Raw genomic sequence first — 25,442 nt, 5'->3', positions numbered from 1 at the left:
CAGCTCATTTGTTTAAATAGAATATCTGATGTATTTGATACTACTCTTTTGACTCTTCTCACCTTTGCTATTAAGGAACTGTCTCTTTTCCCACTTCATAAAGATTTTGGAGGAGCTGATAATCACGGACACTATATATCCAATCACATGGGTTTCTCATCTGAGAGTTCCAAATAACAGATACATCTTAGAAAATCTCTAGTCCAGAACACAGCTGAGCATCTACCGGTAGACACCAGGACACACACATTCCAAACAACATTAGTGTTTTTGTATTACACAATTTTAACATACTGATCAGATTGCCTTGCCCAAATTGCCTTGCATCAAATTCAGGAGCGAGGGTACAGGGAATTAGGACAGCAGCAAGTTAACAGTGAGGGAAGAGAAAAATACCTAAAAGCGCAAATCATTAAAAATCTAGTAGCCTTTTATCACCTCACACTTGCTAAAATGACTATCATCAATAAATCAACAAACAGCAAGTGCTGGAGAAGATATGGAGAAAAAGGAACCCTAGTACACTGCTGTTAGAAATGCAAACTGGTGTAGCCATTATGGAAAATTATGGAGTTTCCTCAAAAAATTAAAAATGAAATTGCCATTTGACCCAGTGATTACACTTCATTTAGAAAGATATATTCTTAGAAATATATCCTAAGAATCCCAAAATATCAATCAGAAATAATACCGTATATGCATTCCTTTGTTCATAGCAGCGTTATTTACAACTAGAGGCCTCGTACATGAAATTTGTGCACATTTAGGGTCCCTAGGCCTGCCTGGCCATCAGGGCCAATCTGAGGGGTGACTGGTGGGGTGATCGGGGCCCCCTGCTCACACTCTCTTTGACCAGTCTGACATTGCTCACTCTTGGCCCCACCCCCCAGGTCACCTCCCTCTGCGGGGTGACTGGTGGGGCAAACGGAGGGGCCCCCCACTGGCACCTGCCTTGGTTGGCCTGAGGCCTGCAGACTTGGGGCAACTTCTGCATTGAGCGTCTGCCCATTAGTCAGTGAGCATCATAGTGACCGGTTGTTCCGCCGATCATTCTGCAAGTCGATTTGCATATCAGGCTTTTATTATATAGGATTAGAGGCCTGGTGCACGAAATTTGTGCACGGGGATCCCTCAGCCCAACCTGTACCCTCTACAATCCAAGAAATCTCAGGGGATGGCCTACTGATGGCTTAGGCCCAGTCCCTGTGGTTCTCTGCTCTCTGTAGGGCCTGGGGATTTTGCTGAAGCCATGGAGATGAAGTCCCTATGCCCTGCTATCCGCTGTGGAGCTTGACGGGGGACCTCAAGCACACCCCACCGCTCTCTGCCTGCTGGGCCTGGGGGTGCTTCCGCCACTGCCATGCTAAGGAAGCCCCCATTCCCTGATGTCCGGGTTCTGTTTGCCAGGCCTGTGTCTTCCCCACTGCCACCTCGCTAAGGAAGCCCCCAAGCCCTGCTGTTGGGGCTCTGTCTGCCATGTCTGGGGGCAGATCCAGCTCGCTGCTTGGTCCCTACAAACCCCAGTGGGGCTGACAGCCCAGACACTGAAGCAGCAGTGGACAGGCCAGACACTCCAGCAACGAGCTAGGGGGACTGTGCGCCACCATCTTATGGCTATGGGGGCTGCCATTTCGTCATGAAGTGATAGTTAATTTGCATATTAATTTATTATTATTTAGGATAGCTAAGATCTGGAATCAGCAGCAAGTGCCCATCAGTAGATGAGTGGACAAAAAAAGCTGTTGTCCATTTACTAGGTGTACCAGTTAATTATGCGGATTTTTTTTAAATAGACGGAGTTACACATATCCTATCTAATAAAGAGGGAATATGCTAATTGACCATCACTCCATCACAAAGATGGCTGCACCCACAGCTGAGGCCAAGTTTCCTCAAGGAGCCTTAACAAGCAATCAGCAGGGACCAGAGGCTATTCCTTCTCTCACCCTTGTGGGAATTGACAGGGGACCGCAGGCATGTCCCCCCCGCCCTGGGTCAGGCTGGGGGCCTTCAGGCTGCACCTCCTGTCTTGGCACCAGGCCAGGGGACCTCAGGCCATGGTCCCTATCCTGCGGGACTTGACAGGGACCTCAGGCTGTGCCACTCACCAGATGGGACTAGACAGGGAATTTCAGGCCACACCCCCAACCCCGGCACCAGGCCCAGAGACCTCAGGTCGTGCTCTCCACCCAGAAGGGCTTGATGGGGGATCTCCAGGCGCACCCCCAGTGCTGGGTTGGGGGAACTCAGGCCACATTCCCCACCTACGGGGGCTTAATGGGAGACCTGAGGCTGTGCCCTCCTGCCAGTGGGGCTTGACAGGGAACCTGAGGCTGTGCCCCCTTCCCGGTGCTGGGCCAGGGGACATGAGGCTGTGCACCCCCACCCCAGGGCTTGACAGGGACCTCAGGCCATGACCCCCACCCAGTGGGGCTTGATGGAGGACTGCAAGGTGCATCCCCAGTGCTGAGTTGGGGGTGTGCAAGAGGCTGATCGATGTCTGTCTCTCTCTCATCGATGTTTCTGACTCTCTATTCCTCTCTCTTCCTCTCTGTAAAAAATCAATAAAATATATTTTAAAAAATGAAGAAAGAAAACATGCTCAAAGTCACTGATTATCAGAGAGATGCAAATTAACAATGAGATATCACCTCACACCTGACAGAGTGGCTACCAGCAACAAATCAATAAATGACAAGGGCTGGCAAGGATGTGGAGAAAAGGGAACCCTCGTACACTCACTGCTGGTGGGAATGCAGACTGGTACAGCCATTATGGAAAACAGTATGGCATTTCCTCAAAAAATTAAATATGGATCTGCCATTTGACCCAGTGATCCCACTTCTAGGAATATATTCTAAGAATCTCGAAACACCAATCAGAAAAAAATGTATGTAGCCCTATGCTTGTAGCAGCACCATTTACAATAGCTTAAGATCTGGAAATAACCCATCAGAGTGGATTAGAAAAAAGCTGTGGTACATTTATAGCATGGAATACCATGCCGGCCACCTACCACCTACCACCCTCCCGGGCCTCCGACCAGCTGCCCGGCCCCCGCGCTCACCTGCGGTCCGGCTCCGGCCTGGGGGTGTCAGGCGAAGGCCCCGCGGCGCCGCCCGCGCAGAGCTCGGAAGTCCGGCGGCTTCGTCTCCGCGGCTGGGGTGGCTTCTGGGCCGCCAGCGCGGGCTCCATGGCGCGCAGGGGGATGGGGCAGTGGCCGGGTGCCCGGGAAGTCCGCCGGGACGGGCGCCGTGCCCAACCGCTTCGGTCCTGAGAGAAGTTTCCGTCAGGAATGAGCCGCAGCCGCCGCCGCCGCCATGTTCCGGGGTTTGAAAATGGTGACCGCCCGGCGCCAGCCAATCGTGGGACAGCTGGCCGTTGCTAGGAAACGTGAATCCCGCCCCTCGCCCGCTCCCTTTCGCTCCCTTCCGGGCGCCTTAGAAGCGGGAAAGGGAAGATGGTTGGAAGGAACAGCCCTGCAGACTAGTTGGGTGGTCTTGGATTATATTCTATTCCTGAATTCCAAGGCCCAATACCTATTTCAGTGTTTCTTAGGACTTTCACCGAAGGCTAAGGCACAAGAAAGGTTGAAAATAGTGACCTAAGTTGATTTTTTTTTTTTTTTGGGGGGGGGGGGGGTCAGGTACGCTAAATTATTCATGTATGATAAAATAACACCCCAATTAACCAAAGATAATGGGAAGTATTCTTAGGGCTGTCTCTAGGAAATCATTAAAATCAAATTATGAACCCTCCTGTCTCCCAGTGTGGAAGAGACAATCTCTGTTCAGCAAGAGAGTGAAGGAGGCAGCAAAAGGCAGAACATCAAAATAAGGACCTTTTTTCAAATAAAAAAGACAATTGTTAAGTAGCACATTGTTTCCTATTTTAAATATTGTTTTTTTAATTGTCCAATGCTTTAAATTAACCTCTCCTTTGATTCGGTTTCTGGGGAATCTATCCTAGGAAATAAAACTACATATACATTGAAGGGTGGCCAAATATGTCATCCAAAATATGCTACTTGGACATTAGGATTAATTTTGAGCTACAGGCACTTGAAGAACACCAAGTACAAGCAAGAAGAGTACTCTCTCCTTCCCCTTTCTTCCTGAAAGTGGGAGATAAAACTTCCAGGTGAAAGCTGCCTTCCCTATACTAGGAGGAGAGAAACATTGTCACCAGAGATGTGATACAGTGAATTCTGTACAGACTTTATTATCTCAATAAAATAACTCTTATCTTGTTCTTTAGTCTCTCTCTCTCTCTCTCTCTCTCTCTCTCTCTCTCTCTCTTTCTATAATATATATATATATATATATATATATATATATATATATATATATATATATTCTTTTTCTAAATATTTGGTTACTTTTCCCCAGTTGCCTCTTTTTCTTTGACCTAGCATATAAGCACTAAGATTTTGCCTCTTCTTTGGGTTTCCATTTTCTTATGGGGGCTCCCATGTACATGTGAAAATCTGTTTGCTTTTCTCCTATTAATCTGTCCTCTGTCATTTTAACTAAAATACTGAACCAAATATTCTAGTGGGACAGAAGTAAAGTTTTGTTTCCCCTACAATATGATGTTAATGGCACTGTTATTTAATGGCATCGGAAAAAGTAAAGATTATCTAAATAAACAATGATAGGGAAATTGTTAATTATGGTTGATCCATTGGAAAGAATATTTTTGAACAATAAAAATTAACTGTGAATTGTGTAACAGAATAGCATATTGTAATTTTTAGATAAAAACTTGGTATATAAAGGCATATTAATATATTCAGAGTTATGAAGTACCAGGAATTTAAGTTATGAAGTACCAGGAAATAATGAAATCAATGTTAAAATGTCTGTAACTGGTATTACAATTTTCTTCTTGTATTTATAATTATTTTTAATCATGTGGCACTGAACTTATATTACATTGATAACACAAGGGAAAACATTTTTAGCTTTAAAAAAAGGTTAAGAAGTTAAGAGAGTAAGATGCCTATAGTTAAAAACACCTCTGTTCTACCTAATCCTACCTTCACCCCCAAAATTAAAGAAGAAAGTATTGCTTTTTAACAGCTAGAGTAAAACAACACAGACATAGAGTCTAGGGAGTTCATCTCCTCCCAGACAGAGCTTCATAGGATGCTCACATTTAGATCATACCATGTGAAATTGCTGAAATTTGACCTTTTAAAACAGCAGTTTCATCATTCCAACCCAGTACTTTGGCAAGATCTTCAGAAGTTAAAGTCTGTCAGTTCTGCAATTCTTAAACTGGTTTTGATAGTGTAATTGGAGATAGGCAGTCTATAATAATCAGTTTGCAAAGTAGAATGGATGTTGATGTGGGGATTCTCAGAGGGGAGAGATTTCTTTCCAATGGTCAGAATACTATTGTTTTATGCAGAGCACTTCTTTCAATTTTCAGATACTTGGGAACTTACTATTTTGTTTATTGTAATTATTTACAATATTTATTGAATTTTTACATATTATGCCAGGCCCTGTACTAGATACACTAGGGAAACAATGAGTAGAAGATAAATTTTAATAACAAAATAGCTGGGTACCCTAGAAAGAGAGTGAAAGAAAGTGGACTATTCTGAGGGTTGGTCATTCAAGACATGAAAAAAAGCCATGTGAATAGTCTTGATCTTATAAGATATAAACTTTCTGGTGTCTGAATGCCCCTACCCCCAAAGGCAATGCCTTACTCTGCCTTAGAACAGTGTTGAATACATGAGAAATGTTCCCTGAATTCTCTTTTTCTCAGCTCTTTGTAAACTGCCATCTCCATTAACAAATTCTTCAGAGCAGAGCTTGAGTGAACTGATTAAACTTCAGCTTTTATTGTATACTAGAGGCCTGGTACATGGATTCATGCACTGGTGGGGTCCCTCGGTCTGACTTGCACCCTCTAGCAATCCGGGACCCCTTCGGTGATGTCAGAGAGCCAATTTTGGCCTGATCCCTGCAGGCCAGAATGAGGGACCCACCATGCACTGGGCCTCTAGTATGAAATAAGATCTTTGGTTTATCTTTTCCCACCCTCCTCCGTCCCCTGTACCCTCTGAGATTCATGAGTCTGTTCCATGTTTCCATGCCTGTGGTTTCCACTCCTGTGTTGAGCATCTGCCCCCTGGTGGTGTGTGTCATAGCTACCAGCCAGTGGGCTAGTGGACTGGTCACTTAGGCTTTTATATAGATAGATAGATAGATAGATAGATAGATAGATAGATAGATAGATAGATATAGATATAGATATAGATATATAGATATATAGATATATAGATATATAGATATATAGATATATAGATATAGATATTTAGAGTATAAATTTCCCTTCCTAAGAAGATATTCTCATTATTTTAGTTAGACCTAAATATGTTCCAAGTTTTTCATCCACAGATTTACAGCCATAGATTTGCAAATGTTCTCTTGGGGGACTTCCTCAAAGATTATTTTTAAAACCTTTGACTGTATGCAATGACACCACTCATCAAGTAGGTTGATATTCAACAACTTGTATACTAATATCAATTAATATGTAAACCAATAATCCTAAAATCTATTTTCTTACACTATCTAAATAAATTAAACTCTATGTTTGTAAAACTGCTTACTAAGTGATACATAAGCTGGTTTCAGCAACCAGTAAAGTCACATGGTATGTACCAGCTGTATATAACTTAGGTTATAGAGGAAAAATGCTGGGGATGGGTAGTTCTTGCCAGCTTCATGTTCTTTTTTCTTTCTTTCTTTTTTTTTCCCCTGCCACTTCCAACAATCTGATTTACCACTCTGCATCACAGACATTTCAGTTCTTTCATCAAACCCTCAGATTAATGTTTTGCAGAAAAACCAGAATTGGAAAAATGACTTAAAGATATGGTAGCTAAGATTTCTTAAGCTGTCAAAGAGAAGATTTTTCTTATGGTAAATTTATTTTAAGAAGAAAACTTCCTTTTTAAAAAATTCTCATCTGAGGATACTTTTTTTTCCCATTGCTTTTCAGAGAGAGTGGAAGAGAGGAAGGGGAGGAGGGATGGAGAAGAAGGAAGAGGAGAGAGAGAAAAACATCCATATGAGAGAGACACATCAACTGGTTGCCTTCCATATGAGTCCCAACTGGGGGTGGGGAGGAACCCACAATCCAGGTACCTGCCCTTGACCGTGAATTGAACATGAGACCCTTGTATTCAAGGGCTGACACACTAACCACTGAGCATACTAACCAGAATGAAAACTTTCTTTTTAAAAAATTTTTAATTGAATTTATTGTGGCTGACATTGGTTAATAAAATTATATTGGCTTCAGGTGTACAATTCTATGAGACGTCATCTGTATACTGTATTGTGTGCTCACCACCCCAAGTCAAGTCTCCTTCTATTACCATTTATCCCACATTTACCCTTTTCTACCTCCTCCTACCCCCTTTTCTCTCTGTCAGTCTGTTCTCTGTATCTATGAGCCTATTTCTATTTTGTTCATTAGATTCTACATATACCGTATTTTTCGGACCATAAGACGCTCCGGACCATAAGACGCACCAGTTTTTAGAGAAGGGAAATGAAGAAAAAAAGATTCTGAAACAAATAGTGTCCTAAAATATTTTATGTGCATTAAAATCCAACATCACAGTCATAAACACATGTAATCAACCCTGTAAAGTAAACAGCAGCATTTAGAACCATTTTAGAGCCGGGCAAGCACACAGAGACCACACAGAGCCGGGCAAGTAAAAAAACTTTTTTTTAAAAGTATATGTGTAGGCTATATTTGGACCATAAGACGCAGGGACTTCCCCCTCCCCCCCCCCCCCCCCCACTTCTGGGGGAAAAAAAGTGCGTCTTATGGTCCGAAATATACGGTAAGTGAAATCATATAGTACTTGCCTTTCTCTGACCAGCTTACTTCACTTAGTATAATACTCTCCAGGTCCATTCATGCTATAACAAAATAAGATTTTCTTCCTTTAAAAAAAAATCTTTACCCAAGTGCCGCAACCTTTTGCAGCAAGGATTCAGGATCTGGAGAAGGGGCCACGCACAAACGGATATGCTAGACAAGAAATATAAATTTAGAAGTTATTGGGAGAGCCAGGCGGAGACCTGCTCTCTAGTGGAGTGGATCTCTGAATGTCCGGACCCATAGCTTTTTATTTACTAGAATATACATTTGCCCTTTAGCAAACCAAACAGACATATCAATGGTAAGGTTTGGTAAACAATAAAGGATTATCAGGTTAGGGGATTGCCTTTAGCCGATCAGCCAGAAGCAGGGTAATACTATGCTGTTTCTCAGCCCTTGCTGAATATCCAAGTCCATTAGCCTTCTGATCAACTTCTTCCATTTGTATGTTAACTACTTGTTGGTCTTTGCCTCTAGCACCCAAGCATATGTTTACTGGTTTTAGAGAGAGAGGAAAGGAGAAGAGAGAGAGAGAGAGAGAGAGAGAGAGAGAGAGAGAGAGAGAGAGAGAGAGAGAGAGAGAGAGAGAGAGAGAAACTTCCATATGCCTCTGACTGGAGATAAAACTTGAAACTTAGGTATGTACCCTGACCAAGAATCAGACCCACAACCTTTTAGTGTGTGAAGCAATGCTTCAACCAACTGAGCAACCCAACCAGGGCAAGATTTCCTTCTTTTGTATGGTCTCATCGTATTCCCTTGTGTAAATATATCACAACTTTTTTATCCACTCATCTACTGATGGACACTTGGACTACTTCCAAATCTTGGCTGTTGTAAATAATGCTGCAGTGAACATAGGGGTGCATATATTCTTGAATTAGTGTTTCAGTTTCTTCAGATATATTCCCAGAAGAGAAATCAGTGGGTCATAAGGCAGTTCCATTTATACTTTTTTGAGGTAACTCCATACTGCTTTCCATAGTGGCTGTATCAAGGTGTACTCCCACAAACAGTGCACAAGGTTTCCCTTTTTCCACCTCCTTACCAACACTTGTTTGGTCATCTATTGATGATAGCCATCTGACATATGTGGGGCAAAATCATCATTTTTCTGATGATTAATGATTTGAACCTATTTTAATATGTCTATTGGCCATCTGTATGTTCTCTTTGGAGGTCCTTTGGCCATTGTTAATTGGATATTTTTTTGGAGTTGAATGTTATAAGTTCTTTATAAATTTTGGATATTAACCTACTTACCATTATTAGATGCATCATTGGCTAATATTTTTTTTCCCATTCAGTCAGTCTTTTCATTTTGTTGATGGTTTTCTTTGCTGTGAAAAAACATTTTAGTTTGCTGTAATCCCACTTGTTTATTTTTTCTTTGTTTCTCTTGTCCAAGGAGACATCAGAAAAATATTGCTATGAGAAATATCTGACATTTTACTGCCTATGTTTTTTTCTAAGATTTTATGATTATAAGTCTTACATTTAAATCTTTAATTCATTTTGAGTTTAGTCTTGTATAAGGTAATGAAGGTGGTCTAATTTCACTTTTTTTTTGGTCTGTTATCTGTCCATTTTTCCCAACATCATTATTGAATTGACTATTTTTACCCAATTGTATGTTCTTGCCTCTTTTGTAGAATATTAAGTGACCATAAAGGCATGGTTGTTTTTTTCTCTCTATATACTGTTGCATTAATCTATATGTCTGTTTTTATGCCAGTGCTGTGCTGTTTTGATTACTATGGCCTTGTAGTGTAGTTTGATATCAGGTAGTATTATTCCTCCAACTTTGTTCTTGTTCCTCAAGATTTTTGTGGCTATGCAAGGTCTTTTGTGGTTCCATATAAATTTTTGGAATATTTGTTATAGTTCTGTGAAATATGCCATTGGTATCTTGATAGGAATTGTGTTGAATCTATAGATTGCTTTCGGGTATGGACATTTTAATGATGTTAATTCTTCCTATCCATGAACATACTATATACTTCCACTTATTTGTATCTTCTTTAACTTCTTTCTTCAGTATCTTATAATTTTCTGATTACAGGTTTTTACATCCTTAGTTAAATTTAGTCCAAGATATTTTATTTTATATTTTTTATACAATTATAAATTTCTTAATTTCCCTTTCTGTAAGTTCATTATTGCTGTGTAAAATGCAACTGATTTCTGGATATTTATTTTATACCTTGTTACTTTACTGAATTCATTTATCAGTTCTAGTAGTTATTTGGTGGAATCTTTAGAATTTTCTATATACCTTATCACGTTATTTTCAAATAATGACAGTTTTGCTTCTTCCTTTCCAATTTGGATGCCTTTTATTTCTTCTTCTTGTGTTATTGCTATGACTAGGACTTCCAGTCCTATCTATAATAATAAAAGCATAATATGCTAATTAGACTGGATATCCTTCCAGATGACCTTTCGGAAAAAGCCGGGGCTCCAGGGGAGCCCGGGTCCCGGGTGCCAGAGGGAAGCCGGTGCCAACAGCTGGGGGAAGAAAATCCTACTCTTGCATGAATTTCATGCATCAGGCCTCTAATGTTGAATAAGAATGGCAAAAGTGGATATCTTTGTCTTATTCCCAATCTTAAGGGAAACACTCTTGGTTTTTGCCCATTGAGTATGATGTTGGCTGTGGGTTTGTCACATATGGCCTTTATTATGTTGAGGTATATTCCTTCTATCCCCAATTTTCTGAGAGTTTTTATCATAAGTGGATGTTGGATTTTATTAAAAGCTTTCCTTGAATGTATTGATATAATGATGCAATTTTTATCCTTTATTTTATTTATGTCGTATATCACATTTATTGATTTGTGGATGTTATATTAACCTTGTATCTCCTTAATAAATTTCACTTGATTATCATGTATCACCTTTTTAATGTATTGTTGGATCTGGTTTGGTAATACTTTTTGAGGATTTTAGCAAGTATGTTCATCAGGGATATTGGCCTACAATTATTTTTTGTAGTGATTTTACCTGGTTTTGAAATTAGGAAAATGGATTTGGGAATTTTTCCTCCTCTTTAATTTTTTAGGATAGTTTGAGTGTTTTCTGCTACCTTGCCTTTCTTCCTCTGCTTCATCCAATCTACTGTTTATTACTACTAATCTATACTTTATTTCAGGTATTATATTCTTCATTTCTGACTGGTTCTTTTTTATGGTTCCTATGATCTTTTTTATGCTTGCTTCTCTTTGTTGAAGTTCTCACTAAGTTTCTTGAGCATCCTTATTACCATTTTTTGAACACTATGTCTGGTAAATTATTTGGCTTCAATTCTTTTAGCTCCTTTTCTGGAGATTTCACCTATTTTTTCTTTGTCTTCCCATTTTGGCTGCCTCTTTGTGTTTGTTTCTGTAAATTACGGTAGGGTGTCCTTATATTCTAGGTGTCCTGTGGGACCCAGTGGTGCAACCTTCTTGAGCACCAGAACTGGGTGCTCCAGGAATGTCCCTTATGTGGGTTATGAAGTCTTGATTTCTATTGGCCTGTTTGTGCATGGAATCCACCCTTAGGCTAAAATCAGATTTGTTTCTTAAAATCTAGTGTGTGCTTCTATCTATCAGTTATCTATTTATTATATAGGATTGTTTTCAGATATTGAAGTAAATAAAAAACAGAAAAAAAATAGAAACTGGAGTATTAGCTGTAGGGTTTAAGAGGGAGAATTAAACTTTAGAAGAAAATGTGTAGCTAGAAAAAGCTCTATTAATTAGAAGTAGATTGAGACTAATTTTTTTATGCTTATACTGTCTTACAAAGAGACTATTGAAACTTTAAAATACTGAATTATGTTAGTAACAAGGAAGGAGAGTGGGGGAGGCAAAAGGGAGAAATATGGACATTGTGGGTGTGGGAATGACAATGGAAAGCTATTTGGATTGGGACAGCCAGGGCTGCCAACAGATAATTAGCAAAGATAACTTCAGAAATGTCAGAACATCCATCAGAATTATTTCTCAGAACTAATTTTTTTAAAGAAGAATTTCTTGCTAAGATTTTTCTTTTCTCATTACTTAGCAATGAATTGCCTGGTCTATATTTAAAAATATCTAAGAAAGGAACTTTTAAAAAAAGGAAATCATAACTAAAGATCACATTTATATACTTGCATTATATTATACACACATACTTTTTCTTTTAAGACTTCTTTATGTGTGTGTATATGTATGTATGTGGATATATATATTTAATGGAATACTATCATGGACACAACGTCTAAAATTGGGGGAGCAGACAGGCAACTTGCTTAGGAGCTGAAGCTAAAGCTGCTTCTCTTCTTAAAGCCTTTTAAGTGATTAAATGAGGCCCACCCACAATATCAAGGGCAATCTTTACTTAAATTTAAGTGACTGTCAGTGTAAAACCACATTTACACAAAGCTTTCACAGCAATACCTAGATGAGTGTTTGATTGAATAACTGAGCACTAAAGGCTAGCCACCTTGACACATAAAACTACCACATCGGAAAACTTCTCCGGACTTCAAGTTCCAGTTATTATTACTTGAGAAAACTTTTCCCTTTAAGACTTAGTTTTTCAAGGAAAAAAGGAATTACTAAGGAAATGGTGCATTTTAAAAATTATATTACAAAAGAGGTTTTCTCATTTTCTTCCAATTCCTTTGCAAATCTCAAGTAATCACAGCATTATCTCAGGGTGTTCAAGCCACCACAGACACATTGAGACGGAAGATCTGAAAAGTGGCGGGGCTGCTTTAAGTGAAGGCAGCAGCCTAGCTCTCAGGCGGAGTCACTTCCTGCCTTGTGATAAAGCTCACCTGGGCATACTCTGTCACTCATTACCAGGGGGCACCTTCAACTCAGCATGGTAAGTGACTACAGTGCTTGTACATTGGTGACAGTGTTGCTTTGGTGTTGTAGAAAATTTTACTCGTCGAATTTGGCCCTCTTTACCTCCAAGACATTTTTAATAAATTCTTGAAATGAGAGAAGAAATTTTAAAATAACGATTGTTTCTTTTAACAGCCATGTTTGAGGATGATTTGAATAAGCTTTCCTCTATTCAAGCTCTAGTTTTGCTGCTTTTAGCAAAAGCATAGTTGATTTTCAGGTATGTATTGCCTTTAACTGAAGTGCTGTAGCAAGAACCTCTCCTTCCTTTAGTTTTTGCATTGGTTTTATACCTGGTGTGCTGATTCTTTTTTTCTATATAAATCAATTGCTTTACTTTCAATTATGGTTTTTGAGTTTCTGGTGACCTCAGTCAGACCCAGGTAACCATTGTTAAGCTCATAAATTGATAGGTAAAGTGCACGGAAATCTTTGTTTTCTCTTGAGTTTAGTTCTTTAAAGACCACTCTTTTAAGATTCCCTTTCCCTTTCATCTCTATGTGCCAGTCTCAGTAATTTTTAGTAACTCAGTATTTTTAATTCTTAAATGGAAGCAACCTTTCAAATTGCTTTTTCATCTTTGATCTTCTCACCCCATGGGACTCTAACATTTCTAGGATGTTTAGATTGTTTTTCTCTTAAAAATTATGCCTTCCTATATGAAGGATTCTCATGGTAATGGAAATGTTGTGTCTTGACTATATCAATTCATATTCTGGGTATGATATTTACCATAATCTTGCAAAAATATTTCCATTGGGGAAATGGATAAAGCACAGGAGATCTCTGTATTATTTCTTACAACCACATAATAATATCCTATGACTTACCAATATTGATATTTAGTGGGCATTTTGCAATCTTTTATTATTTTATAGTTTGGTTAATATTTTAACAGATGGCTTGGAAAGGCGGGGAAGGCCAAGAGAAGAATAAAGTGAAAATAGCATTCTGTACCCTGGGACACAGTTATGTTATAGACTTAGCTGCTTCTCAACCAGTAAAGACAAGATTGGACCTTGTTGGGTCAAATATTCCTGCTAAGTTAAAAAAAAAAAAAAGACTGTATCACTCCTATATCTGAACCACTAGCATACCAGACACAGAGCAGCAATTGTGTTTTTCTTTTTTTTTTATTGGTGATTTTTGGGGATCTAAATATTGTGAGCAAATATCAGGTGTGCATCCCATGGGGACTGGGCGATCAATAGCTGAGGAAGGATGCCATGAGAGAAATCTATATGTAAGTGGTTTTCATGATGTAGAAGTGTGAGCCCCACCCCCCTTAAATTTTTACCTAAATATAGGAATTTAGATGAATATTGATCTGATTACAGTAGCTATTGGACTGAGATCATTTTTAGTTGAACAGGAGGAGACATATGGGTATGAAGAGGTTGTTTATGGTGGAAAGTGTTGTTTTGATTTTTATGTGCCCAAGAGATTGGAATATTGTTTGATACTAAGTGAAGTGTTTTCTAAATTGAGTTCACAGCCTTTGTTGAGAGAAGAAACAAGAGGGAAGTACTCAAGTGGTGAGCTTGAATTCCTCATAAAGCAAAAAAGGTCTGTGTTATGTCTTGTGAGTCAAGGAGACAAAGGGCAAAGTTTGATGTGCTGAGTGAGAACAGAGTACAAGTTAGATTGAGGGGATGTGACCTCCCGCCCTCCGACTAGAGGTCTTTTTGTGGTTGAACCTCAGACCTTGGGAAAGTACAACCCTGGACAGGGGAAGGTTGCCTATCAGCCTACCAGGCAAACAACTTGAAGGGCCCCTTTGGTACAAAAGACAGGCTTCTGCCCACTGCTTAGACTTGTCCCATGACCCCTGGCAATCAAAACTAAACTATATTAAAATCAGCAATTGCTATCACTTCAGATTTTTAGGATTAAGTTTTTCTTTCCCTCTCTTAGATGAATAGATATTTATCTATTTAATTACAGATAAAAAGGTTGTTTGGCTTTTTAAATAATGTGAATGGTAATTTAACAGCGGGATAGAAGATTAGAGGCTAATGAAGAAAACAGTAAAATTTAAACAGGAAAATAAAATCACTACCCAGATATAATGACAGTTATATTTTGATACATTTTAAAAACACTTTTTCTAACTTATTTTTAAATGTACTTGCCATTATATATCATGTCTTTACTTTATTCTATATAATAAAAGCTTAATGTGCTAAGTGTCAGACTATTCAACTGTTCAACCAGTCGCTATGATATGCACTGACCAGCAGTAGGCAGATGCTCTGAGTAGTAGGTTAGCTTGCTGCTGGGGTTCTGCTGATCAGGACTGGGCGAGAAGGGCTGAATATGCTCTGGAGTCCTCCTGCGGTCTCTTCCCAGACCCAGTCGTGCATTGGTTGGGTTCCTCAGCCTGGCCTGTACCCTCTTTCAATCCAGGACTCTTCGGGGGATGTTGGAGAGCCAGTTTTGGCCCAATCCCCACAGGCCAGACCAACGGACCCCACTGGTGAATCCATGCACCAGGCCTCTAGTATAAAATATAAAGTAAAAATTATATCATTTCCTATGCCATACTTTTTTGTGTATAAATATTTAAGGGTTGGATAACATACCATTGTGATGATGTATCTTCCTTGAAATGCCTAACAATAGGTAAATACTTAAGTAGATTGGTTCTTAGTTTTCACTTTTTTATATTTTAACTAGAGGCCTGGTGTACAAAATTCATGCATGGGGGGGGGGGGTGTCCCTCAACCCAGCCTGTACCCTCTCCAATCTGGGATCCCTTTCATATTCCAGGACTACTGGCTCCTAACTACTCGCCTGCCTGCCTGCCTGCCTGCCTGCCTGCCTGATTGTCCCTGCCTGCCTGCCTGCCTGCCTGCCTGCCTGATTGTCCCTAACCACTCTGCCTGCCAGCCTGATAGGCCCCAACCGCTCCCCTGCTGGCCTGATTGATGCCTAACTGCTCCTCTACCAGCATAATCATCCCCAATTGCCCTCCCCTGCTGGCCCAATCACCTCCAACTGCCTTCCTTCATGGCTGAGGAGACTGGGGGACTGAGGCTGGATGAGGCAGGGCTGAGGGGGCTGGGGAACTCTGGCTGGATGAGGTGAACAGTGCCTGCCACCCTCCAGCAGGACTGAGGGGACTGGAGGACTCCAGCTGAATGAGGTGGGGCTGAGGGGACTGAGTACTGCCATCTTGTGGCTGTGGGCACTGCCATCTTGTGAGGGCATGACATTCAATTAGCATATTCCCTCTTCATTAGATAGGATACTGTGAATGCCATTGTGCATAAATCTTTACATTTTAGATTACTTCTTTCTTTTGTAATTATTTTTTGATGCCATTTGCCTATTTATATTGTAGATATCTCAAGGGTGTTATAGAAAAACTAGAGGCATGGTGCACAAAACTTGTGCACTGGGGTTGGGGGCAGTGTCCCTCAGTCCAGCCTGCACCCTCTCCATTCTGGGACATCCCTCTCACAATCCAGGACTGTTGGCTCCCAACCGCTCGCCTGCCTGCCTGATTGCCCCTAACCACTTCTGCCTGCCAGCCTGATCACCCCTTAACCCAGTGGTTGGCAAACCATGACTCTTGAGGCACATGCGGTTCTTTGGTGTTCTAACATAACTTCTTCAAAATAGACTTGCTCGGGCCGAAAACTGGCTTCTGCACATGGGCCACAAAGTTTCAGTCACATTGTACGTGCATGCCCACATGTGATATTTTGTGGAAGAGCCACACTCAAGGGGCCAAAGAGTTGCATGTGGCTCGTGAGCCACGGTTTGCCAACCACTGCCCTAAGCACTCTCCTGCCAGCCTGATCAATGCTTAGCTGCCCTCCCCTGCTGGCCCAATCACCCCCAACTGTCCTTGCCTGCCAGCCTGGTCACCCTGCCCTGCCCTCCCCTGCAGTCCTGGTCACCCTCAACTGTCCTACCCTGCCAGCCTGGTCACCCCAAACTGCACTCCCCTGCCAACCTGGTCACTCCTAACTGCCCTCCCCTGCAGGCCTGATTGCCCCCAACTGCCCTCCCCTGCTGGCCTGATTGCCCACAACTGCCCTCTCCACCATCTTGTGGTGGCCATCTGTGACCACATGGGGTGGGCATCTTGTGATCACATGGAGGAAGCTATCTTGTGCGAGGGCATGATGGTCAATTTGCATACTACCTCTTTATTATATAGGATTGATGTATATAAAAATTGCTATATATACTGTATAGCTGGGTTGTTAAATCTATTGCATGTTCCCTTGGTAAGTTTTTAACTACTTTTAATCTTAGAACACCCTTTTCTTATTTAGAACCCATAAGAATAATAAGTGTAAAATCTCAAGCTATATAAAGGCACCCTGGTTGGTGTTGTTAAGTGGTTAGAGCATTACAGGTTTGATTCCTGGCCCAGATCCAGACACATCTGGGAGACAACTAATCAATCTATCTCTCTCACATTAATGCTTCTTTCTCTGTCTCTCTGTTTCTTTCCTCTCTTTCCTCCCTCCCTCTCTCCCTTCCACTCTCTCTAAAAATCAATGGGAAACCCTAGCTGGTTTGGCTCAGTGCATAGAATGTTGGCCTGGAGACTGAAGGGTCCTGTGTTTGATACTTATCAAGGGCACATGCCCTGGTTTCAATCCCCAGTAGGATATGTGCAAGAGGCAGCCAAGCAATTATTCTCTCTCATCATTGATGTTTCTATCTTTCTCTCCCTCTCCCTTCCTCTCTGAAATCAATAAAAAATATTTAAAAAATAAAAATCAATGGGAAAAATATCCTTGGGTGAGGATTAAGAAAACAAACAAACAAACAAACAAAAGATATAAAAAAATAACAATATTAATTTATCTGACATGGCTTTCAAAGCTATACATTGACTTTGGTTTTATTCCTTTCCAAAAACCAGCTAATTTTTTTTCTTGGTAAGATAACTTTGATTTTGTACATATATTATATATGAAATTATATAGATGGTCTTAGTTCATTCTTAACCAATTACACAATAGGTGCTTAATTTATGTTGTCAAAAGAAATCTCTTAATGAAACTAGAGTCCTTGGTTCAGTTGTTCCTAATACTTAACTGTATCCTGCCATTTGGTTTCCATGGGATATTTTCATTTTGCCTTATAATAGATTTCTCTTATTGACACAAGCTAGCTTGGTTTCTGTCAGTTGTAAGCAGAAGAGCTGAGTGACATGGATCATGAGATCTAAGGAGGACTACTCGGTTCTAACTCATTGTGGTTTATTTCAGAGGGAATGCCTTTCCATTCACGTGGGCCAAGCTGGCATCCAGATTGGGGATGCTTGCTGGGAACTGTATTGCCTGGAACACGGAATTCATCCAGATGGTTTTATTCTTGACAATAGAAAGGATCAGTTGGAAATTGCTAAAACAGAGCATATGGATGCCTCTTTCAATACCTTCTTTTGGGAGACAAGAGCTGGAAAGCATGTGCCCAGAGCACTTTTCATTGACCTAGAGCCAACTGTTATAGGTAAGGTTTTACATTCTAGTGTACTTAACCAGGGTCACAACCAAAGCAAACAAATCAAGTATCAGTGGGTAGGACTGGTAGATTATACAGTCTATTTGAACAGGAAGGCTCAAACAAACTTTCAACAACTCCATTAGGAAACACGGTTGTCATCCTTGATTTATACATGAGGAAACTGTGTCTTGGGAAGGTTATAGAACTTGCCTTAGATCACTGAGAATAACTGTCTTTGTTTCCAGGTCTGCCTTCTTATAAAAGCCATTATGCTTTAAAAGAAAACCAGCATAATTGAGTGCAGAAGAAAATATAAATAATAAACACAACACTAATAAATAAATGTATTAAGCCATACAAAATTGCCAATGGATGATTTTTTTTACCTAAAAAATGTCAGTTTAATATGATATAACCTCATAATAGAAATTTCTGCAAGGTACAGTGATATTACTGAAGCAGAATGAGTAACTGGGTAGTCATCAAAGCTCTCCTCCCGGGGAATAGCATTTGCAAATTCACCAAGGCATGGAGGAACATGCAAGTTTAACAGGAGTTCAGTGTGGCTGGAACTCCCAGTATGAGTAGGAAAATGGTAGAAGAGAAGACTAGGAAGATAGCTGGGGCTAGGTCTTTGGTGCAGGTAGGGGGAAGTAAGGAGCTATGATCATGGAAAATATTTTTCAAGTTGAGGATTTAGGGGGAGGCAGTTGTGAGTGATGGTGATTTAAGTGGAGTGGAGCTGAATGGCATTGGGGGTAAGGAAGCCAAGGGATCATCAAATAATTGTGTTTTAAAACCATGGAAATCACTGAGGATTCTGGGCCAGGTACTGAAAGCTCTGATCAATGTGGAAAAGTTCCAGGAAGTTGAGTGGACAGTATTAATATTACTATAATCACTGATTTACAAGAAAGTTGACTTCACTGAAAGAATTTATGGAACTAATACTCTCAATATCTCAACTGGAAATTATCATGAAGAAGCAGGCTTTCCTAAATTCCATAAACTCCCTCCTTAGACTGAACTCAGCCTTAGAGCTTCATATGAGAAGCAATGAGTCTATCCAGAATTAGTTTCCTGCTTATATCTTATTTATAAATATAACTTAAAAAAAAAAACTTGGATAGGTTTATTTTTTTGTGTGTGTATGTTAATTAAAAGTCATTTAAACTCAATATTAGTAAATTTGAACATTTGGGGGTGTACAAAATTCATGGTCATATCATATATAGGAGAGCAAGATGATTTGAGAGAGTAATTTTGCTCTTAGAAAATTAGTGCCTTTCTTTGTAGGCAGTGAGCTTTTGTAATATTTGGTGCTGAGGCCAATGATGTATAATAAGATAAATCTGAATAAATGCATGTCATAAAGCCAATTTTATCATTATTATTTATAATTCTTATTTTATGGTCCATGCATCATACTCTATGATCTCATTTAATACTCATAATAACTCAGTAGGTAGGTCTTGTTATTATCCTTATTTGTGAGGTGAAATAATAACTGAGGCCTAGAGACAAAAGTACCTGCTCTATAGCTAAGGGAGGAAGGCAAGATAGGAACATAGGAAATTGATTCTTGACGCATGTTCTTTACTACTATGGAATGCAGCACCCAACTGTATCCAGGGAAACATCCCAAAATCCTAAGTAACCCTCAAACATTACTGTATAATTCTTTAGGAGTAACACTATTTGGGTAATTGTAAGGTAGGGGTGTGGGATATGGCTCTCCAACATGTTGTGTTTCTCATGCTGCCCAGGGTTTTTAAAGGCAATGAAACCAAGCAAAGGTTGCAGCTGGTTTTATTGAGTACTGCCAACATCTTAACATTGATTTCCCTGACTCAGGCATTTATATTAACTGCATTTGAGTCATATGGGTATTTAAGCATGCCACACCTCTTTGTTCAAGCCTCTTTAAAGTATACTAATAAAAACTTAGATTGGTATCCTCTTCCATGCTTTTCCAGGACATTGTTGGCTCTCTGTGGATAGAAATACTTGTTTTAAAATGCCAAAGTGCCACAGGGTATGGGATGGGTTGAATAGTATCTCCTAAAAGTCTATGTCCACTCAGAATCACAGAATATGACTTTGTTTAGAAATAGGGACCATGCAGATGTACTTTGTTCAGATGAGTTCATACTGGATTAGGAGAGGCCCTAAGTCCAATGACCCATGTCCCTATAAGAAGAGTGGACCCCCAGGGAAAAGGGCATGCACATGGAGGCAGATAGTGGAGTGATGCAGTGGCCAGCCAAGGAACTCCAGAAATTGTTAGCAGTCATCAGAACCAGGAGACAATGCAGAACAGATTCTCCCTCAGAACCTCCCAAATGAATCAACTTCGCTAACACCTTGATTTTAGTCTCCTGGCAGCCTGAATAAATTTCTATTGTTTAAGCCACACAGTAAGTTGTCATGTTAGCACTAAGAAATGAATAGAGAATATATGATGGAAAAGCAAAATTTCAACTGGTATGGACATAGTTATACCTTTTCCAAGACTAAGGAAGGCCAGTCAGCAGTTTAAAGTCATTGCTTTACCACAACATTGGGGAAGAAGGGAGGTTCATGGTCCAGGGTTGTATGAGAATTAGCAGAGGGCTAGCAGTTGATAAGTGGAATGACTGACCTGCTTTTCCCTCTGCAGATGGGATTCGAACAGGCAAGCACCGCTCTCTCTTTCACCCAGAGCAGTTTGTTAGTGGGAAGGAGGATGCTGCAAACAACTACGCCCGAGGACACTACTCTCTGGGGTCAGAGATCATCAACCTTGTGCTAGAGAGAATCCGAAAGCTGGCAAGTGGCTCTCTTCTCAGTGAGGTTGGGGGAAGTGTGCCCGAGTGCCTGGGATTCTGTGAAACACCTCCCAAGCATCAACAGCAGTTCTACCCTCAACACCATCACCACCCAACCTCTCTCCTCTGAGTCTCTTGCCATGCTCAGAGCTGGGAAGTTCCTGATTACACTTTGTTAAGTAGGAAAGGCCACAGATGCCTTCACACTTTCTGTACAGCCCCATTTTCTTCTTTTTTGTTTAAATTTATTGAGGAAATGTTTTATTTTATTTTCTTGCTGCTTTATTGAAATATAACCTATCTATACTAATAAAAAGGTAATTTACTAATTAGACTGGGAGACCTTCTGGACGTCCTTCTGGACAAAACCATAGTGTCAGGGCTGAGGCAGAGGTGCTTAGGGAAGATCAGACCAGGAGGAGAGTGCAGTTGTGGGTGATCAGGCTGGCAGGGGGAGGGGGCCAGTTGGGAGCAAGTAGGCCAGCAGGCAAAGTGGTTAGGGGCGATCAGGCAGGCAGGCAGGCAGACAGGTGTGCAGTTAGGAGCCAGCAGTCCTGGATTGTGAGAGAGATGTCGACTGCCAGTTTAGGCCCAATCCCACAGAGGGGCAGTCAGACATCCCCCCGAGGGGTCCCAGATTGCAGAGAGTGCAGGCTGAGCTGAGGAACACCTTCTCCCTCTCCCCCCCGTTCATGAATTTTGTGTACCAGGCCACTACTATATATATAAAAGCCTAAGTGACCCGTTAACTGGTTGACCAGTAGCTATGATGTGCACTGACCACCAGGGGGAAGCCACTCAATGCAGGAGCTGCCCCCTGGTGGTCAGTGTGCTCCCTTAGTGGAGCCAGATACTGGGCTTATGGCTGGTGAGTGCAGCTGCCATGGTGTGAATCTCTTCTGTGGACACCCCCTCTGTACCCCATTCCTGCAACCAGACTAGGCCAGGATTGGGACTGGCATTGGGCCTGACTGAATGCAAGCCCAAGGCTGCTTCTTGGTCATAGGATGCCGGTATTGCCCTAGGACAGTGCATGGAGACCACAGTGGAGTGGCAGTGGGCCTACCGAGTGGTGGCAGCAGTGCCAGATGCAGTGGGGCCTGGATGAGTGGGCCTGGCATGGCACCGGGCCAGGGCTTGGGCTCTTCCCCCAGCAGCCTGCCACTTTGGCACTATCACATCCTCAGGCCAGCCCAAGGGACCTCAACGGTGCATGAATCTGTGCCCCAGGTTGACATATTATAACACATAACATTGTGTAAATTTAAGGTGCACATATGACAGATACGATACACATATACATTGCAAAATGATTACCACAATAGGTTAATACCTCCATCCCCTCACATAATTAACTTTGCTAAAATTTTGTCATGACAACATTTAAGATCTACTCTCTTAGCAACTTTCAAGTAAACAATAACTATTGTCACCATGCTGGACATTAGAGTCCCAGATCTTGAATTTATCTTATAACTGAAAATTTCTACCCTTTAATCAAAATCTCCCCACTTCCCCCACCTCCTAGTGCTTGGCAACCACTATTCTACTCTCTGTTTCTACAAGTTTGACTTTTTTAGATTCCATATATGAGTGAGATGATACAGTATTTGTGTTTCTCTGATTGACTTATCTTACTTTAGCATAATGCCCTCAAAGTCCATCCATGTGGCAAATACCAGGATTTCCTTCTTTTTAATGAATAGTCACTATCGACTCTTGCTTTTGCTAACTCGTGGTTTATCTTGTTACTAGAGACTCCCAAAGCATCCCAAAACTTAGTAATCACTATTTGTAAAGTTAACAGAGGCACATTCTTCCTGAAGATTAGTTATTCTATTTACTGACAGTTAATTATTTAAGGACCTGTGTCTGGAGAATCTTGGTTGAGGAAATATTTTGGCATTTGCCATACTCCTTAGGTAAAATGGTGCCTTTACACCAGCCCAGTAGTCTGGACATACCCTGTTTCCCCAAAAATAAGACAGTGTCTTATATTAATTTTTTCTCCCAAAGTTGTGCTAGGTCTTATTTTCAGAGGATGTCTTATCTTTCCATGCGCTAGGTCTTATTTTTGGAGGATGTCTTATTTTTTGGGAAACACGGTAGAAATTATAGGCACTTCATCTAATATGGGGGGAAGTATATTGCTTCAATGTTTTGCTAATCATTTTTATTGTTATTGATAAAGACCTTGCTTTAGATCACATACAGATATATTCATGGAGGGCAATGCAGAACAGTAGAATATTTATGCTTTTCTATAGTAAATCTCCAAAGTGCTTTGCCATCCCAGAAGTAACCACTCAAATATGTTCCAAAGTAAAGTTTGTTGTGGAGTTGATAATGGCAAATCAGTTCTTTCTGAAAGTTTTGGTTTGTTTTGGGAACTTGTGTCCCACCATCACCACTGCTTCTGGCTTTACCAGTATTTGGCTGAGTTCCTACATCTTGCTTTCTTTTCCAGGTAGAACAGTGCAGTGGACTACAGGGATTTTTGATTTTCCGAAGCCTTGGAGGAGGCACTGGATCGGGATTTACATCTCTCTTAATGGAGCATCTCTCAATGCAATATGGCAAGAAGACTAAATTGGAGTTTTCTGTATATCCAGCTCCCAGGATCTCAACTGCTGTAGTAGAACCCTACAACTCCATCCTCACCACCCATTACACATTAGAGCACTCGGACTGTACCTTCATGATGGACAATGAGGCCCTCTATGACATATGCCATCACAAACTTGGTGTTGATCGCCCCTCTTACACCATCATTAATAGACTGATAGGTCAGGCAGTATCTTCCATTACTGCTTCCCTCCGGTTTGAAGGGCCCTTGAATGTGGACCTAAATGAATTCCAGACCAACCTGGTACCTTATCCGAGAATACATTTCCCTATGACAGCCTTAGCCCCCATCATTTCTGCTGACAATGCCTACCACAAGGACTTCTCTGTGTCAGATATCACCACTGCTTGCTTTGAGGTCTCCAACCAGCTGGTCAAGTGTGATCCTCAACTGGGGAAGTACATGGCCTGCTGCCTACTCTATAGAGGGGATGTGGTCCCTAAGGATGTCAATGCAGCAATTGCAGCCATGAAGTCAAGGAACTCTGTTCAGTTTGTGGATTGGTGTCCAACTGGTTTCAAGGTGGGCATCAACAGCCAACCACCCATGATGATGCCTGGGGGGGAAATGGCCAAGGTCCAGCAGGCTGTCTGCATGCTGAGCAACACCACAGCAGTTGTAGAGGCCTGGGCCCGCCTGAACCACAAGTTTGATCTCATGTATGCCAAGAAGGCATTTCTACATTGGTACATCAGAGAAGGCATGGAAGAAGAAGAATTTTCAGAGGCCAGGAGAGATCTGGCATCTCTGGAGAAGGATTATGAGGAGGTGGGGCAAAGTTTCTGAAGTGAAAATAATGTTAAATACCATGCTTACTTTTTAAAGACATTTTACAGTTAGTGGGTAGAGTTCCTTTGATTAGAAGAAGAAATTAAATGAAGCAAGAACGTAAGTTCCACACTAAATTAAATCAGCCAATATTAACAATGAGAACATCTTTTCTTGTCTGTTAGTATAATTCAGCACTGCTACCTGTGGACCTTCTAAGCTTTGGAGTTCTTTCTGGGTCATGTCATTTGTGTGTGTGTCTGTGTGTGTGTGTGTGTCTGTGTGTTTTGTCAGAATGGAAACCTGGCTATACTAGTATATTCTTTGCTTTTCAACCATGATACTATGAAGCACTAAAATTAATGCTTTCCCTATCCTCTACTTGAGTTGAAAAACAGCACAATTTTGATTATTAATGTTATTTCCTCCTTATCTATATTTTATACTTTGATTAAATTATGAGTGTTTTCAGTATAATTCATTTTCTTCCAAATGTGGCCTTAAAGTCTCAATTTACTTTTTATACAAATAAACAAACAAGAATATTCTTGGGTCTTTCACAAATTTGAATCTGTGTCCTATAGGCCAGAGGGTGAAAGTGATCTCCTTTCCATTTTCCTTCCCTGAGGAGGTGTTCTCAAAGTGTAGCCATAGAACCCTGCATCAGAACCATTTAACAGGTTTAGAAAAAAAAAAAAAAAAAAGAAAAGAAAAAAGAAAAGACAGATTCTTGACCATTACTACAGAATTGCTAAATGAAAAGTCCTGGGGATTGGAAAGAATGTGATTTGAGGATTTGAAGTTAAAAAACCACTTAATAGAATTGACTTATTTTTTTGTATTTAAACAGTGTTACTGTATAGTAGTAACCCATTTTCAAATGAGTTATAATTTAAAATGAACAAAATAGCTATAAATGCATTAAATTCACTAGCTAGATTTTTAGAAGCCATATTGTTTAGCTTAATAGTT

General features: G+C 40.7%; 2 protein-coding genes across 2 annotated transcripts in view; one reads left to right on the top strand and one right to left on the bottom strand.

Moving 5' to 3' along the window:
• Window positions 1-3,310, bottom strand: part of NET1 (neuroepithelial cell transforming 1) — a 41,494-nt gene extending 38,184 nt beyond the window's left edge. The window contains exon 1 of the mRNA XM_036460635.2: window positions 3,068-3,310. Within this exon, the coding sequence (XP_036316528.1) occupies window positions 3,068-3,195 (128 nt within the window). The 5' untranslated portion in view covers window positions 3,196-3,310. The remainder of the gene's footprint in view (window positions 1-3,067) is intronic.
• A 10,661-nt stretch (window positions 3,311-13,971) lies between these two features.
• TUBAL3 (tubulin alpha like 3) lies at window positions 13,972-24,941 on the top strand. Its single transcript, XM_045588362.1, has 4 exons — window positions 13,972-14,040; window positions 18,032-18,275; window positions 20,929-21,081; window positions 23,548-24,941. The coding sequence occupies exons 1-4, from the start codon at window positions 13,987-13,989 to the stop codon at window positions 24,486-24,488; spliced, it is 1,392 nt and encodes a 463-aa protein (XP_045444318.1). The 5' UTR covers window positions 13,972-13,986; the 3' UTR covers window positions 24,489-24,941.
• Window positions 24,942-25,442: the final 501 nt, after the last annotated feature.

This window comes from Pipistrellus kuhlii, unplaced genomic scaffold (genome assembly GCF_014108245.1).
Source record: "Pipistrellus kuhlii isolate mPipKuh1 unplaced genomic scaffold, mPipKuh1.p scaffold_m20_p_1, whole genome shotgun sequence".
Taxonomy (NCBI): domain Eukaryota; kingdom Metazoa; phylum Chordata; class Mammalia; order Chiroptera; family Vespertilionidae; genus Pipistrellus; species Pipistrellus kuhlii.
Note: the sequence above shows the minus strand (reverse complement) of the source record. Positions and strands in the feature narration are given on the sequence as shown.